This window comes from Sander vitreus, chromosome 13, assembly GCF_031162955.1.
Source record: "Sander vitreus isolate 19-12246 chromosome 13, sanVit1, whole genome shotgun sequence".
NCBI lineage: Eukaryota > Metazoa > Chordata > Actinopteri > Perciformes > Percidae > Sander > Sander vitreus.
In genome coordinates this window covers 20,853,167-20,869,867 of record NC_135867.1, presented here as the reverse complement: position 1 = coordinate 20,869,867, position 16,701 = coordinate 20,853,167, and the positions used below count along the sequence as shown (strand labels likewise).

General features: G+C 39.8%; 1 protein-coding gene across 1 annotated transcript in view; it reads left to right on the top strand.

Annotated features, from left to right (window-relative positions):
- The first annotated feature begins 3,405 nt into the window (after positions 1-3,405).
- Positions 3,406-16,701, top strand: part of pcdh1a (protocadherin 1a) — a 79,951-nt gene continuing 66,655 nt past the window's right edge. Inside the window, exons 1-2 of the mRNA XM_078266752.1 lie at positions 3,406-4,164; positions 5,103-7,289. Coding sequence (XP_078122878.1) covers positions 3,406-4,164; positions 5,103-7,289 — 2,946 coding nt within the window. The remainder of the gene's footprint in view (positions 4,165-5,102; positions 7,290-16,701) is intronic.

Genomic DNA, 16,701 nt, shown 5'->3' with positions numbered 1-16,701 from the left:
ATACTTTGTTGCAACATCTTCACAGGAGATGTAGCAAATAGTAGACCTATCAGGCAGTCTTCGAAAGTCCACCACCATACTGTGGTACAGGCTGCCTATAGTTTTTCTTTATGCTAGAACCATCTGGACCATTGAATGATCACAGCGTGTGGCAATGTGCTGAATGCTGCTTCACTGGTAGAGTTAAAGTTCTCTCCCCGGTAAGACAATGGATTCCTTGTATTTGGAAAGATATTTCTTCTGATTATTTGTTGCTTCTCCATATGTATCTGTTGGTTTGTCTGTTTGTTTAGGATGCTTTTTGCAGCACACTGCACAGAATTACAGTATGAGCCCTTTAGGCCATGCAAAACCCCCTAATAGCTCTGTGTAAAGAGCTAAAGTACTGTGTGTACTGCACTCATACAACTTGTAGAACAGTAGAGGTCAGTTATAAGTTGTCCTGTGGTGTAGCTATCACAAAGTAGCTGCAGTTTTGTAGTTATAATGGGTTCTGCAGTGATTCTCTCAGTTAAATAGCACTGTGCTTCCACAGGTTTTGGGTGTTGACAGGGTAAGTTTTAATAGACAACAAGATTTCACTTTCCCAGCCTAGCACTTGCTGATGATTTAAGTATTGCGTCGCCTGATCCAGTTCTAGTATCTGCCCCACACTGGCATTGTTATTGTAGAACGCCAGCGTGATTGTAGTCCTTACAGAAGCAGTGGTTAGAGTGGTCGACCAGGATTGTAATATGACACATTTGAACACAACCCCCCCCCAATGCTGAGTTATGTATTGCGATCTGCTTGAAACAGCTCGTAGTCTTGTGGGTCTACCACACCATCTGGGATGGCAGATGATAACCAAGTTTTTTAGAGAAAAATCGCTGAGGTGCTGGAAATGTCACTCCTAGTTGTGTTCAGCAGTTCTAATTCATCCATTTTGATGCTCAGGTAGGGAACTTTGGTGAGACATGCAGTAGTCCAGTAGTGAATAATCTCAGCACAAGTTCCCCCTCGCCACCACCTCAGAGTGCTTATAGATAATAATAAAAAAAAAGATGCTGTCAAGCTTTTGATAAAATATTTGGGAGATAGCTGCGAATGTGAGATAGAAGCCCAAAGGCATGGTGTCAATAATATTCAACCGATAAGAGATTCTCACTGAGTGATGGCAAAACGCACATTTCACAAACAACATGAATTTTAATGTCAGTGTAAACAAAGAAAAAAAGAGCACCAATTCGCTGTGGCTGCTAGGCACGGTGCCATCTGGAAGACAGGCATGAGGCCAACTGGAAGACATTAAGTCATGAGTGTCATCAACCATAACAATCATGTCACTATCAAAGCACGCCTATTCACTCTACAAGGGGCTGCAATGGCAAAAGGACAGTTACAGCTAAACAAAACATTATGACATTAATTATGGTTTTCATTTTTAAACAACCATTTTTGTAAAAAGAAAGAATAAAGACGTGGGAAAAAAATGATGTCCAGAAGGCTAAACATATATCATGTGACTGTAACATTCTGGACCTGTGCGTCATATAAGGAGTCATTTTATAAGAGTATGATCATGTTATATCAAATGACTTGACATAAAAACCCAAGTGTCTTTATTTAACATGCAAGCTTTTGGGTTTAATGTAAGCAGGGACAACAGTGAAATTAAGTAATTACAATTAGTTTAGGATGGCCGTTACTTTATAAATATTTCATAAACGACGATGTTTTGATGTTAAGTCATTTGTAGGTATGAAAAATGCGTTTGGGAATGTATCCGCTGGTTATGTTTTTACTGCTGCCTGCCTTTTTTCTCCCTGTACACATGAACACACAGAATGCACACTAACCGTTCACGCCACATTGACTCGAGGCTCCCCCTGCAAATGTAAAAAGGGACACATCAATAACTGAGCAATTAGTGCATCAATAACCTGCACTTCCAGTTTTAATGTATTCAAAAGGAATTGGATTTCTCATTGGATTTCTGTATATTTGTGTGTTGCTGTCTTGCTTAATACACATTTGCTTTGCTCCTTTCTGGATCATTGTTTCATGGGAGAAGATGCAGAATGTAGTGCTTTGAACTCAGAATAACAAGATTTGACCATATTGTATATTTCTATCTTTCTTACAACCACACGAATGAAGGCTGCACTGATCTCACTTATTTTTCCCAGAGGGTTCCTCAGGGTACCAGCCGATATTGTATCCAGTACCTGTACTCTTTTTTTTCTTTTTGAAGTTATTACTATGTGTAAGGTAACAAGCTTCAATTACACATCACTTTTTAGCTGAAAGTTGATTTTGTAGACACTCACAGATGTGTCATATATACAAACATGGTAAAATGTCGCCACTACTAAGTTTTCCAGAGCACTGGACCTTGCTACTTAACCTCAACGTATACTCTCATTTCAGTTACCAATAGAAATCTACACACGCATTCGCAGAGGAAATAATTATAGTCTAAAATCATTGTAGCATGAAAAAAGCCAGTATTTTTTAGCCAGAGGGAAAACAGATCAAAGAAGACACTAAAATAATGGGTCATAATTACTGAGTTGAAAGGTTCAAAATCAAACAATGATTACAGTGTTTGAGCTAGCCAGTAGCAATGGAGCGTGGATGGAAATTTCTGCATTATGCATTGTTTCAAACTGCATGTGATAATAATGCCAAGTTGCATATTCTGCATGAGAACAAATGTCCCCATTGGCTCCACAGCCCATAGTATGCAAGCGCTTGTTGTAAGAGGCCTCTCTGGTAATGTAATAGATTAGTTTGACTTTGTCAATGGATACTATATTGGTAGATTTGTAAGGATTTATGTTTGAGGGTATATTTTATACCATATGTTACTTTTTTCAGCTACATTGCTTCACCACTCAATGTCTAGTAGTGCAATGCCCAAATAATGAGTCTCTAAGGCAATCTAATTTTGTATTACACTTTTATTTGATTACGCAGCTGGAACAATCCAATTCACACTAGCCCTCAAGTTTGTTTTGTGTGTAAGCTCACAAGATAAAATTTCTTGTTCCTACATTCTACATTATATATGGAAAGCTGAGATATTCATTGAAGCTACTGGAGTGCTGGGACAGAAAAGAAACCAAGCTAGGAAATGGTTATAATTGCACTTTAAAAAAATGCCTTTTCCCCTTTGTTGTTATTGTTTTCTAATTATTATATTGTGCTTCTTCTTGTGGATGTGAGTTCTGTTTTTTCCCTTTATTATAAGAGTTAAGCATTATTGCCTAAGGTGTTTGGTACATCTAACTGGTGTTTTATACCTAAATCTTTAAACATGATTTCCAAAAGGAAACAACATTGACACAGATACTCTGTCATTTTGCAGGCAGATCTTCTGATGACCTAATGGAACTGAAGTTACAATTAGTGCTGTTCTGGGTCATGGTGCTGCACTGTGGCTCTGCTGAAGGCAGTATCCTGTACCGGGTCCAGGAGGAGCAGCCTCCCAACACTCTTATTGGTAGCCTGGCATCAGACCAGGGCCTGCCAGACTCGGGTCATCTCTACAAGCTGGAGGTGGGTGCCCCTTACCTCCGTGTCGATGGAAAGACGGGAGACATTTTCACCACAGAGATTCCCATAGACAGAGAGACACTGAGGGACTGTCGATCCCTGGCTAAGGGTAAGCCCTGCTACCTGGAATTTGAAGTATCGGTGACAGATCTGATACAAAACCAGAGCCCACGACTCATTGAAGGACGCATTGAGGTACAGGACATCAATGACAACACTCCACAGTTTCCCTCTTCTGTGCTCACCATCTCTGTCCCAGAGAACACGATCATGGGGGCGCTGTTCTCCATACCTCTAGCTACAGACAGGGATTCAGACAGGAATGGGGTGGCGGATTATGCTCTTACTGCAGGGCCAGACGCAGCAACCCTATTTGGTTTACAGGTGGCTGACGACAGGGGGGGGAAACTCCCACAGCTCATTGTCCTGGGCAACCTAGATCGTGAGTTAAAGGATTCCTATGACCTCACCATCAAGGCAGTAGATGGAGGGAACCCACAGCGCTACAGCAGTGCTCTGCTGAGAGTGGTAGTCACTGATGCCAATGACAACTCTCCCAAGTTTGAAAGGTCCACGTATGAGGCAGAAGTGTCGGAAAACAGTCCAGTGGGGCACTCTGTGTTGCAGGTAAGATTGTGATACAAATATACTTGCTCATAAAAACTTATTTTAAATCAAATTGCAGCCGTAGCAGTAAACGGTTACATTGCAACCAATAGTTTGTGCTGCTTGATGTACTGTTTTGAATTTTATATTCAGCAACTAAGAAACACAGACTAAAAAAAAACTATTATCAAGATGTTTTTGAAAAATTAGTCTGTGCGACATGTTTGTGCAGTGCTTATTCCTTAGATAAGGTCTTAACGTGAAATCCAACTCAAACATAGATATATTTTTTTAATATTTAAAAATAGCCTTATAACTCAAAATGTAACCTCTAATGCAGAACTTTTGGGAAACCAAGGCCCCAATGTCAACTCACTTATCTTATCTTTTAAGTTTTTAAAAATTTGTTTAACAGCTGTTTAACTCCTTTTACCCTAATGTGCTTTTTCAAATTGTACTAGAATTATTCCAGCATTCTCATTTTATGCTTATGCAGGTAATTAAGCCGCTTACTGCTTTTGTTGTGCTATTGTACTTGCAGACATAGAATTAGAGGTACACAATGTCATTGTGTATAATATATATATATATATATATATATGTATATATATATATATATATATATATATATATATATATATATGTATATATATATATATATAATGTAGGATTTTCTCTGCAAACTGCTGTGAAATTGTAACGACTCTGGGGGTGGGAGAAAAAAAGGCTAGTGACATAACTATCAAAGGCAGAGAGGAAGGGCAATAATGAAATATGCCTATATAAGCTATTCACTTGCTGTGCTTTGAAGTGATCAGACATGTTGATTAATTTATTAATTCATTGATGTACCAATGGCTAGTAGAGAAAATCCTACACTGGTATCCTTTACTGTAATTATAACTCCAATTCGTTGTGCATAAATCACGCCTTTAACCACAGAATTCCTTTCATTTTAGGTCAAAGCAAATGACTCTGACATGGGCCCTAACGGAGAAATTGAGTATACCCTTCACCAAGCAGTCGACCCAGTGCCGAAACTCTTACGAATTGATCGGTCCACTGGCATTATCTATGTCAAAGGATCCCTGGACAGGGAGGAAATCAGCAGCTTGTCCTTCTATGTAGTGGCGAGAGATAAGGGTCCTCAACCTAAAAGCTCCAAGACATTTGTAACTATTGAGGTGACTGACCAGAATGACAACGCTCCTGCTGTGGAGATTCGTGGAATTGGTCTTGTGACACACAGTGAAGGAGTGGCTAACATTTCAGAGGACATGCCCGTTGGAACAGCAGTTGCTTTGGTGCAAGTGTCTGACAAGGATGAGGGAGAGAATGCTGTGGTCACTTGTGTGGTCGCAGGAGATGTGCCCTTCCAGCTCCGCCCTGCCAGCGACTCATCCAGTGACAACAAGAGGAAGTATTTCCTACAGACCACCACTCCCCTCGACTACGAAAGGATTAGGGATTACAGAGTAGAGATTGTGGCTGTGGATTCTGGAAATCCGGCACTTTCTAGTACAAATTCTCTGAAGGTGCAGGTGACTGATGTGAACGACAACTCTCCAATATTCTCGCCAACCGTGTTTGAGGTAGATTTTGCTGAAGAAAACCAACCAGGTGAGAAGGTTTTGGATGTTATAGCGTCGGATGCTGACAGTGGCACTAACGCAGAACTCCTCTATAATATTGTGGCGGACTCATCTATCAAAGGTCTGTTTGAGATTGACCCAAATACGGGCGAAGTAAGAGCCCGAAGCCCGCTTGACCGTGAGCATAAAGAACGCTACGAGTTCCGGGTCACTGCAGCAGATAAAGGGTCACCTGTTCATAAAGGTACAGCAACTGTTGTAATAAAAGTTCTTGACCGCAATGACAATGACCCCAAGTTCATGCTTAGTGGCTACAGCTTTTCAGTTTTGGAAAACATGCCTCCCCTCAGTCCAGTTGGCATGGTGACGGTCCTGGATGTAGACAAAGGTGAGAACGCCCATGTTCACCTCTCTGTAGAGCCTGATGGAGGGAAGTTTATTGTTCAAAATGGAACAGGCACCATTCTTTCAAGCATCTCATTTGACAGGGAGAAAGAGAGCAGCTATACTTTCCGTCTAAAAGCAGTGGATGAAGGAGAGCCACCTCGGTCTTCATATGTGGGCGTTACCATCAATGTACTGGATGAAAATGACAATGACCCTGTGGTCACAAAGCCCTCCAATTCCTCTTTCAGGCGATTGTCACCTCTAGCTTCCCCAGATAGCCATGTTGAGGTAGTGGAAGCTGAAGACATGGATAGTGGGCCTAACGCAGAGCTGGTCTTCAGTATTACTGGTGGAAACCCTTACCAGTTATTTCGCATTTCCCCCTCCAGTGGGGAGATCACTCTAGCAAAAGAGATGACCCGCAAACATGGTGGACTTCATCGCCTAGTGGTGCGTGTGAGTGACAGGGGGAAGCCTGCACGTCATGCCATTGCCCTGGTCCACATTTATGTCAATGAAACCATTTCAAATGTCAGCTTAGTGGAGGCCCTAGTAGGACACAGTCTTTACACTCCACTGGACAGGGACATTGCTGGTGATCCTAACAATGGTTTTGCTGCACAGCGTAGCAACATTTTGTTTGGAAGCCTTGCAGGTATGGCAGGTGTTGTCATGTTGATCTTGGTGGTGGTATTTATTCGACACCGCATCCAGAGAGAAACGAAGAGTGGGTATCAGGCTGGCAAGAAGGAAACTAAGGACTTATATGCACCCAAACAGGCACCAAAGAATGCCAAAGGCAAACGAGGAAGAAAAGGAAAACCCCAAAAGTCCCCAAAACCACTCGGTGAAGACGAGAAAGTCAGCCTTCAAAAGAGCCTCAAGTTCAACCCTGATGGAGTCAATGATAGCCCCAGGATACACCTGCCCTTAACGTATTCACCAGGAAGTCCTGATATAGGCAGACACTACCGCTCCAACTCCCCCTTACCCTCCATCCAGCTGCAGGCCCAATCCCCTTCAGCCTCTCAGAAGCATCAGGCTGTCCAGGACCTTCCTGCCGCCAACACCTTTGTAGGAACGGGAGGAGATGACAACTCTACCGGCTCAGATCAGTACTCAGATTACAGCTACAAGACCAGCCAACTCAAGTACAGCAACAAACAGGTAAAGTCGTGCCTTACAAAATGTAACTGTTGTCTAGATGGTCTGTTAGAGAGAAGTGGGTGGTTGGTGTATCGCATTATTATAGGGTATTGAAGAGAGATAATTGAATTTTAGAACTCCTATATATTATTGTTATTGTGTGCAACAGTTTAAAAACTGATCTGATGGATTAAACAACTCTCGAAGGTTTATGTTTTCAGCTACAGTAATACTTCATGATCTACTTAAAAGACAATAACTATAACTGTGATATCTAATTTTGCTGGCTTTTGTTATCTTTGTGCTATTCCTTCAAATTTTAAAAATGTAAAAAAAATGATTGCATATTTCTTACTATCAGTTCTTTGTTATTTACAATTTAATTCTATGTAGAACAATACATCATGTGTAAGATGGCATATTAAGGAGAGACAAAATGTCTACTTCCATTTGAAAAGCATATGCAAATGACATGATATTCCCCTTAATTATTGTTGCCATTAAAACAGTTCTCTAGTGACACGGACAACATCATTATGCTTTGGGAATAATGTAATTATGATATGTACAGTTTTTTGGACTCCAGTTATAGATAGAATATAGTATAAATTATTTCCCTTAATACTAAGTGCAGTGACATGCTGCTGTACTATTTGTTTTTCTCCCATGTAACTTCTCTGGAGAGTGAAATTAGATACACAAAGGAAGTTGCTGTAAAAATGATTAACTCTGAGTGTGCGTTTAAAGATTGCACTACTAGAAAACTTAGACGGCCCTTCATATCTAGTTTTTTGATGGGGTTGGCAGTAGAGTTGAGAAGGTAAGGTCCATTTCTCAGTGACTTACTTTTGCTCTTCTGCCTGACCTCTAGTGCTCTGATCTCTGCAGGTCACTTGCTCTTATCTCCCTGCTCCTTATGCTCTTATCTCCTCTTATCTGTACAACATTTGGCAAGGCTCAAATCGCCATGGAAACAGAAATATTAATAGACTCAGAGGGGATTACAAAAGGAGAAATTGTCGAGTCTAGGGATACAAAGCTATTGTGTCTCTAGGTTTCTGTGTCATGTACAAGTGTGTGAATGTGTGTCTTGGACTAGACAAGTGTTGGTGTGTGTGTGTGTGTGTGTTCAGGCGGGATCAGGCAGACTAGCATTATCCTTAAATAATATAACATTCTTATCCTATCAGTTTATTAAGATAGCTATACACAGACTATTAAAATACATCTTCCTTTTTCCAGTAATTACTGTACTGAACTTTCATTCTACGTGAGGAAAAAAAATCATCCAGGAGGTTAAAAATCGCATAACTTCAAAGAGCATCCAAATCCAAAGACTGCCTACTACAGGGGCATTTATTTTCAAACAAACGCATTGTACCCGTGAACAGCAACCTAACATGACTGATAGTTTTCGCCACCTCTGAATTAATAACTTTGTTTGTGAATCACACAATAATGACTAGCTCTATCAATGCAATATTCATGTGGTATTAAAAAATGGGCTTCATTTTCTTTATCGAAAATATTTGACAGTGATGTATACAATATTTTTTCTATCAAAGACGAGTTGACATCAACCTTAAAGACGCTTTCATATACGTATATCAAATCACAGTGTCATACATACAAAACAGTTTGACATTCTCCAAGGCTTTGCAGATAAAGTTTGACACATACAAATTAGCAAAAAATAGAAGTGGAAAATATGCCGCTGAGTTCTGAACATGTGTAGGTGACACATTTTCTGTGGAGATATCTACAGAGCCAGAATCACAGTTGGCTGGTTGGTAGTTTCAGCAGATGCTAGCTGACAGTTTAGGTGATCACAAAGCTTTGTGGGTGGAGTCAGTTTAGAGAACAGTCACCACTGTCTCCTTGATAGACAACATAAGGGACCAAAATGACTGCAAGCCACAGGGTTTGTCTGGGTATTTGTGTGTTGTGCCAATCTCTGTGGTTGTGTGTAGATTTGCTGCTTGGTAAAAAGCGTGTTAATTGTAACTGCTGCACAGATGTGAGCTCACAGCACTTGACAGTGTTTGTGGTTCTGCAATATGATAACATAAATGCGTATGAGACATTACTCAAGTGATTGACAGGTTGTGTAAAAACATGGACAGATGTTGATGCTCATGTGACATACCTCAGATGTTGTCTCATGTATGGCATCCCCTCTCACATCAGGAAGGACAGATTGACCAAAATATATAATTAAAGTAACTGCCAAGTGATGTGACAAATGTAGAGTGGTGTCCTAGCTTTAATTAACTGTGCTACACTCAACAATGGCTTTAATATTGGCAATGTGGTCAGGTGTCTAGGTTTGTACTGAACATCTTGATGTGATGTCTGAAAGTTACAGCCTGCGTGTTTACAGATTATGAGCACACTAATTAGCATTTTTAGTCAAACTGTTTTCAAAATTTCTTTTTAGAGTTTATCTCTGTAACTATCTGCAGCATTATCATTTCATTTTCTCCGCAATCATTGTTGGGTGAAATCTGTGTCATTATGTTCAACAAACTAAAGCAGCCTGATCAGGAAACTGTAAAAAGTGTGTGTGGCTCTTGTATTCATGTATTTGTGAGCACTAGTTTTAGTTTAAAGTGCTCATATTATGCTCATTTTCAGGTTCATAATTGTATTTAGAGGTTATATCAGAATAGGTTTACATGGTTTAATTTTCAAAACCATATTTTTGTTGTACTGCACATTGGTGCAGCTCCTCTTTTCACCCTGTGTGTTGAGCTCTCTGTTTTAGCAACAGAGTGAGACATCTCACTTCTGTTCCATCTTTGTTGGGAGTCGCACATGCGCAGTAGCTAGGTAAGGACTACTACCCAATCAGAAGCAGAGTATGAGGGCTAGCAGCTAGGCGAGCATTATAACGTGTGTTACAAAGTGACGAGTGTTCGTCACGGAAGTAAAGGATGGACTACAATAGAGCTGTTTGGAGCAGTTTGTGAACAGTGTTTTCTGTTGGAGCTGGTAAGTCCCTTTGGGGTGGACTTTGGGCTTTTTCACTTTTACATCCACAAAAAAGATATATAACACAATAAAGGAAAGGGGAAAAGCCAAAAAGCACTTTAAGACATTGTTAGTGAGTACATATTGGATATACATACACATATGAGGATATTTTGCCTAGTCCCAACTTCTTTAAATTACTTGTTTTTTTTAAAGTTTATGTGGAATTAGATCAGTGTGAAGGGTTGGGGTTAGACAGGAAGTCATTGGGGCTCAGGTTAAGATTAGGGACTATAAAATGCACCCACAAAGCCCACATAGAGGACCCTCTTTGATATATATGTTTGCAAATGTATGCATGTGCAAAGGTGTTAGATTTGGTAGGTTAGTGATGGATATAGATATTATTTCACTACAAATAGACATAGTAATAATAGAGACAGTGTTGTGTGGGTGTATCAATGCCCTAAAATGTATTTAGATGTACTATGTAGCCTGTTTGCTGCACCTTTTTAACTCTAGATACTGTATATTACACACATGAATAGATTTGTCTAGACAATAATAATTATTATTATATTATTCATCAGATGATATTTTCATTTTATAGAAACATTTACACCTTAAGAACAGCCTGGCAAAATAGCAGACTATTTAAATACTGTATACTCTGTGGGTGCCAAAATCCAAACAGATGTCCTAATTTGATCACAGCATTATTTAAGTTTGTGCCAGCTTTATGTGGAAAACAATATTTGCTTTGTTTTCTTCACTAGAAGCTGGTACTGCTATCAATTCAGAAACATTTTAATATTTTCCCAAGACTCTGTAGAGCATTGTCAGCCCTCTAATTGCTTTAGATTAACCCAATTTTGCACAGAATTCTTGAAATGCAGTTTCCGGGATAGCATATTACAACAGACATACTGCCTCTAAACACTTATGGGAAAAAATACCCATTGCCTCATAGCAAATTCAAAATAAATCTTTTTCTAAAATGTTTGTTCCAAAAGCAAAATGAACCAGTATAATACCAGGAATAGATGGAGACATCCGAAACCTGTAACCAACAGTTTTCATGTACTGTATGTGTCTAGAGCCAATGAAATTCAGAACCATGGACAGTGCTTTTTGCTTCTAAGTGTTCCAAAGCCTCTGTGCAGATGGAGTACCGCTGCATCATGAGTGGATAGAAAGATGGCAGGCCCGTGTGAGGCAGATATAGACATACTCCTGTCATCAGTGGTCCTTTGTCAACGCTAATTAAATGTTGATGAAGCTGTTGATGAAGATGCTAAATATATAAAAAAGCATACCAACACCTAGAAAAAAAGACCTGAGCCATTTTCTCAACTGTCTGATAAGAAAAAAACAGACCAAGAAAAAGCCTTAACAAGTGCAAATATACAAACAAACAAACCCAAAATGTTTCTACACTAGATTTAAACAAACGGAAGAGCTCTCTACATGAATGCTGGAGCTTCCCTGTGCTGAACTGAGATCCTTACAATTGCTTTCATACTGCATGCACCTGTTTGGGTAATATTATAATTAAAGTGGGGACACTGGGAATTTCCCTCAGGGTCTTGGCAAGTTAAACTACTCTCAGGTGTATGTCACACTTTTGTTATTGAGCCTGCTAGGCATTTACATACAGGAAAGTATGGATAGCTAAAAGGAATAATTATAAATATGGGAATAGTATAAATGCATGATGCACATCATGGCATGTGTAGTGTAGACAATTCCAGTAATCATTGCAGATAATAGCTATTCCTGAATTATGATTGAAATCTAACACCATTATATGAACATTACAATATATGAAAATGAAGATGCACACAAACATGCACACTCCTTTACTCATTCAAAGTTGCTGTTTGGGGATTATATTGTTTTAGAAATGTATATTTGATAATGCCTACAGGTTCAAACCTGTAAGCGATCTCTTCAAATAAATTCATATGATGTCAAGTTAATATACAGTTCTAATCATCATGGAAGATGAATGTCTCACCAAGTTGCCATCCTGCTGCACCATTGTGTATCTAGAAATGCCATTGTAAGCTTTACATTTCTAAAGCAAGGAAGCTGGATGTTTATGCGCCTTTACAAAAAAAAAACTTTGTAGTTTGTAGTTCCCCCCCTTCATCACCTTTGGATGTGTGATATTGCATAATGCTTGCTGGATAAACCAGGGACTCACATAGCCATTAAGGCTGGTAATTAGCCCTTTTGGGTAAAAGAGCTGGCACCTTTTTTCACACTTCACTTAATGAGAATCCTGCATTTGAACAAAACACAATGTTAGTGGTATGACACACTGAGAATTCTGGGTTAACTAGAAATCGTGACTTCCTACAAAGCTGTAAATTCATCCTTTATATACATCACACTAATGCTTTATTTCTAAAAAAAAAAAAAGAATTGGAGTTTTGTCTCCCTGTGGGTTACTCGTTCATCTCCTGTCTGCAGTTACCTAAAGCCAAGTGGATTCTTAGAGCAGTAAAGGGGGTAGAGTGAGTCACTGTGAGTCTTAATTAGGGGGAACCTATTGTTGTTGTTTTTTGCCTATATTATGGGGGCCAAGCAGCGAAGCTGCAAGGCACCATTAGTGATTCTACGTTTTCTTATTATTACACATCTTCCTCTGCCATGGGAGTCTATGGCAGAACCGTACAGTAAAAAGTTGTGAAATTTGGCACATTGATTCGGGACAGTCCCATAATTCATTTCACCAAGTTTTAGGTCTGCATCACAGGCAGTCTAGAGCCACCAATTGGTCATAGTTGGCGTTGCATCCATGCGATTAACTTTTGAACCGTATGCTCGCTTTTGAACATTGAGATATAGTTGGAATCCTTGGATGATGCCAAACTAAACGCACCCCATGATGTCAATATCCGCCATGTTGGACCTTCCGCCATATTGGATTTGATCAAAAACACTAAAACTTTTTCACAGGTCACAAAATTGGTCAGATTTTCACGAAACTTGGCACAGATGATCTTCAGACCATGCCTCACAAAATTTATTCCATTGCGTATTGATATTCGAAAGTGTTTGCCCGTCACAGCCAATCGAAATCGACGGTGAAGCCGCCACAGGAAGTGAACTCATATCTCGGCAAGTCTTTCACATATCAACACCAATCTTAGTATATAGGTACAGGGCCCAATTAGGAAGAGGCTCAATAAATTTGGTGACCTTAGACCTATAGAGGGCACTGTAATTAGCAAAATTACCTTTTGGCCTTAAAACGTTTGATGTGTTTGGAATTAAAACTTACTAGCAGTGTCTGTTAATACTGTGCCAATTTGTGACGTCAACCTTTTTGATCCGGCCGCCATATTGGGTTTCATCAAATACACTAAAAAGTTTTCACAAGTCACAAAATGTCTCAGATTTTCACGAAACTTGGCACATATGATCTTCAGACCAAGCCGCACAAAAGTTATTCCATTGCGTATTGATATTAAAAAGCGTTTGCCCAACACAGCTAATTGAAATCAACGGCGAAGCCGCTAAATAGGAAGTGAACTCATTCTCGGGGAGGCTTTCAAGTATCAAAACCAATCTCAATACTTGGGCTCATGACCCAGTTAGGAGGAGGCTCATGAAATGTGGTTACTTTCGACCACTATGGGGGCGCTATAATCACAGGAAGTAGGCTTATATCTCAGCAACATTTTAACGTATCGAAACCAAACTTGGTACATGGACTTGGGACCCTGTCCTGAGGAAGCACCATACATTTGGAGTCTTTTGACCACTAGGGGGGCGCTATAATCACAGGAAGTAGGCTCATAGCTCAGCAATGCTTTTACATATAGAAACCAAACTTAGTATATGGACTTGGGACTCCATTCTGAGGACACACAATACATTTGGTGACCTTCGACCACTAAGGGGGCGCTAGAGTTACAGGAAGTGAGCTCATATCTCAGCAACGTTTTGATGTATGAAGTCCAAACTTGGTACAGGGACATGGTAGCTGATTGTGAGGACGTGCAAGGAAAGTGGTGTCATTTGGCCTCTAGGGGCGCTGTAATAAAGAAAGTGAGCTCATATCTCAACAATGTTTTGATGTATGAAGTCCAAACTTGGTACAGGGACATGGTAGCTGATTGTGAGAACGCACAAGGACATTGGTGTAATTTGGCCTCTTGGGGCACTGTAACAAAGTAAATGAGCTGATATATCAGCCATTCTTTATCCAATTGCCATCAAAGTTGCTGTGAGTGCTTGCTCATGCCATGGCAACGCCATTCCTGATAGTGTACTGCTTGGCCCCCTCATTGCTGCTTGCAGCTATATTTCTTCTTCTTCTTCCTAAGAAATCCATGTTCCCATGCACGAAAACTCAACAAACTTTGCACATAAGTCCAGTCCTATGCTAAACTTAATTAGCGCAAATTGTGTGCTAATTGTCCTGATGGTGGCGCTACAACAGCCATCTCAAATTCTAAACTTTAAAAATCCATAACAAATCAGCTGTGCATGGTACAACATCACAACTTATGCCAAACTGTAGCCCCAATAGAGCAGAAACTATGCTCTGCTGTTACCTTGTAGCCATTTTAAAGTCCATTACTCTACTTTTTGCAAAAACTGCAAAACTTCTTAAACCTATCTCCTCCCACATGTTTGTTTCAATTGACACCAAATTTGGGCAACTTCATCGTCAGACTGTTCTCCACAAATGAAGGTCTTTGGTGTTTTTTGCCCCCAACGTCTCCTCCCAGGCAGCGCGGCAATGGTTATGTTTAGGGTTAGGCTTAGCTGCCTGGGAGGCGCCGTTGGAGGCAATAAACACCATCGAGCACAAATTTACCATTCAAATGTATTTATTTTTATCAAAAATTGAGCCCACAGTGCTTTAAAACATTTTACTGCATACAGTAGTATAAACAAATCCTGCAATGTCTTCCAAATTAAATGTTTGATGTTCATGGAAAAAAATCACAACATTGGAAATGTAGATTGTACAAAATTGTTGGTGTGCAAAATTTTTGAATTTTGTCTCAAAAAGTGAATTTTAATTTTTTTTTGTTGAATTGTGTCCTCATCTACGCATTGCAGTCAATAGAGCATCTTTAAACATCAGTTTCACATTTATCAATTTTTGTGAAAATAAATGACAGGCATGTCTATGTTGTCTTACCCAAGTACACAAATTCTCAGAATTTTCTAATGAGAAAATAATTTTTTACAGCAGTTAAAAATTCTGCATTTTCACACAGTCCTGCTCCTTGTCTACTAGATGTTGCGATGCCACTCTTGACATCACCCAGATAATAGCTCCCTGAGATCAGAAACTGCCTACGGCCTCAATGGTTCTGAGTTTGAGCACCTGGTGTTGCAAGATGATCATACATATATTTAATCAGGCATTGTGCTGTGGATAACCGCCCTGCATATTTTCAATGTGTGTCTGCATTAACACACCTGATTCTGATTAATAATTAGTCCAGTTCCAGTTAAGGAAAGTCATATTATTGAGTCAACCCAGGCTGACTCAATAAAATATAACCCAAATAGCTAGATGAGTCATCACCTAAATAATATCTCACTGAGATCAATGTTTTCCTTTGGAAGATTGCGAGTTCAAAGCTCAACAGTCACAATGTCACATCTTATTCAAAATCAGCCATTGTACTGGACACCTTCCCTACGAGTTTAAAATGCTCGGCCCCGACCATCACTGCAGAGCAGCTATAATTAACCTTCTTCTTTGTTAAGCAGGGCCGACACTTTGTGAACTTTAGGCATCCCTTTGAGCTTGGATTAGCCCAATTTAGCCCAGTACTGCTGTTTGAACACAGCAGTGGTGTATTACAGACGAGGCCGGAGGCAAAATTTGCAATTGTTCTGTGCAAGACTGTAACACATTATTCTCTCTTACCTGTACTCAAGACCAGTGAAACCTAGAATTCATCGAAAATATGTCATCTGCATTTCAGTGAATAGTTGAGAAGGCAAGGAGTGCAGCTGACTTATGTTCCTGATGTTTTCCTATCTCAGTTTCCAATCTGCCTTCCAGTATTTTTCAAACAGGCACGGCACACAGATACACACACACACACAGAGACACACACACACACACACACACACACACACACACACACACACACACACACACACACACACACACACACACACACTGGCTGATTACCCAGAGAAGGGAGGTAAAAAGCATTGTAGATGCTGGAATATAATAATAATTTACCCTGCCTGTACTGCCTGTGTTGCTTACTGTTTTATAGCATTAAAGTGTGAGTCAATACATTGTGGTGTACGCTGCGTTGTATTGAAAGTATTTCATATTGTTTAGTCACCAATAATGCTGCTATTTCACTTCTAAACAACACTATTTCCAAATGTTTGCCCATACTGTAGTGTGTTTGTTGGCTTGCCAAACCTACTATAATAAAAGACTGGTGACCTTCGTTCACAATACAGT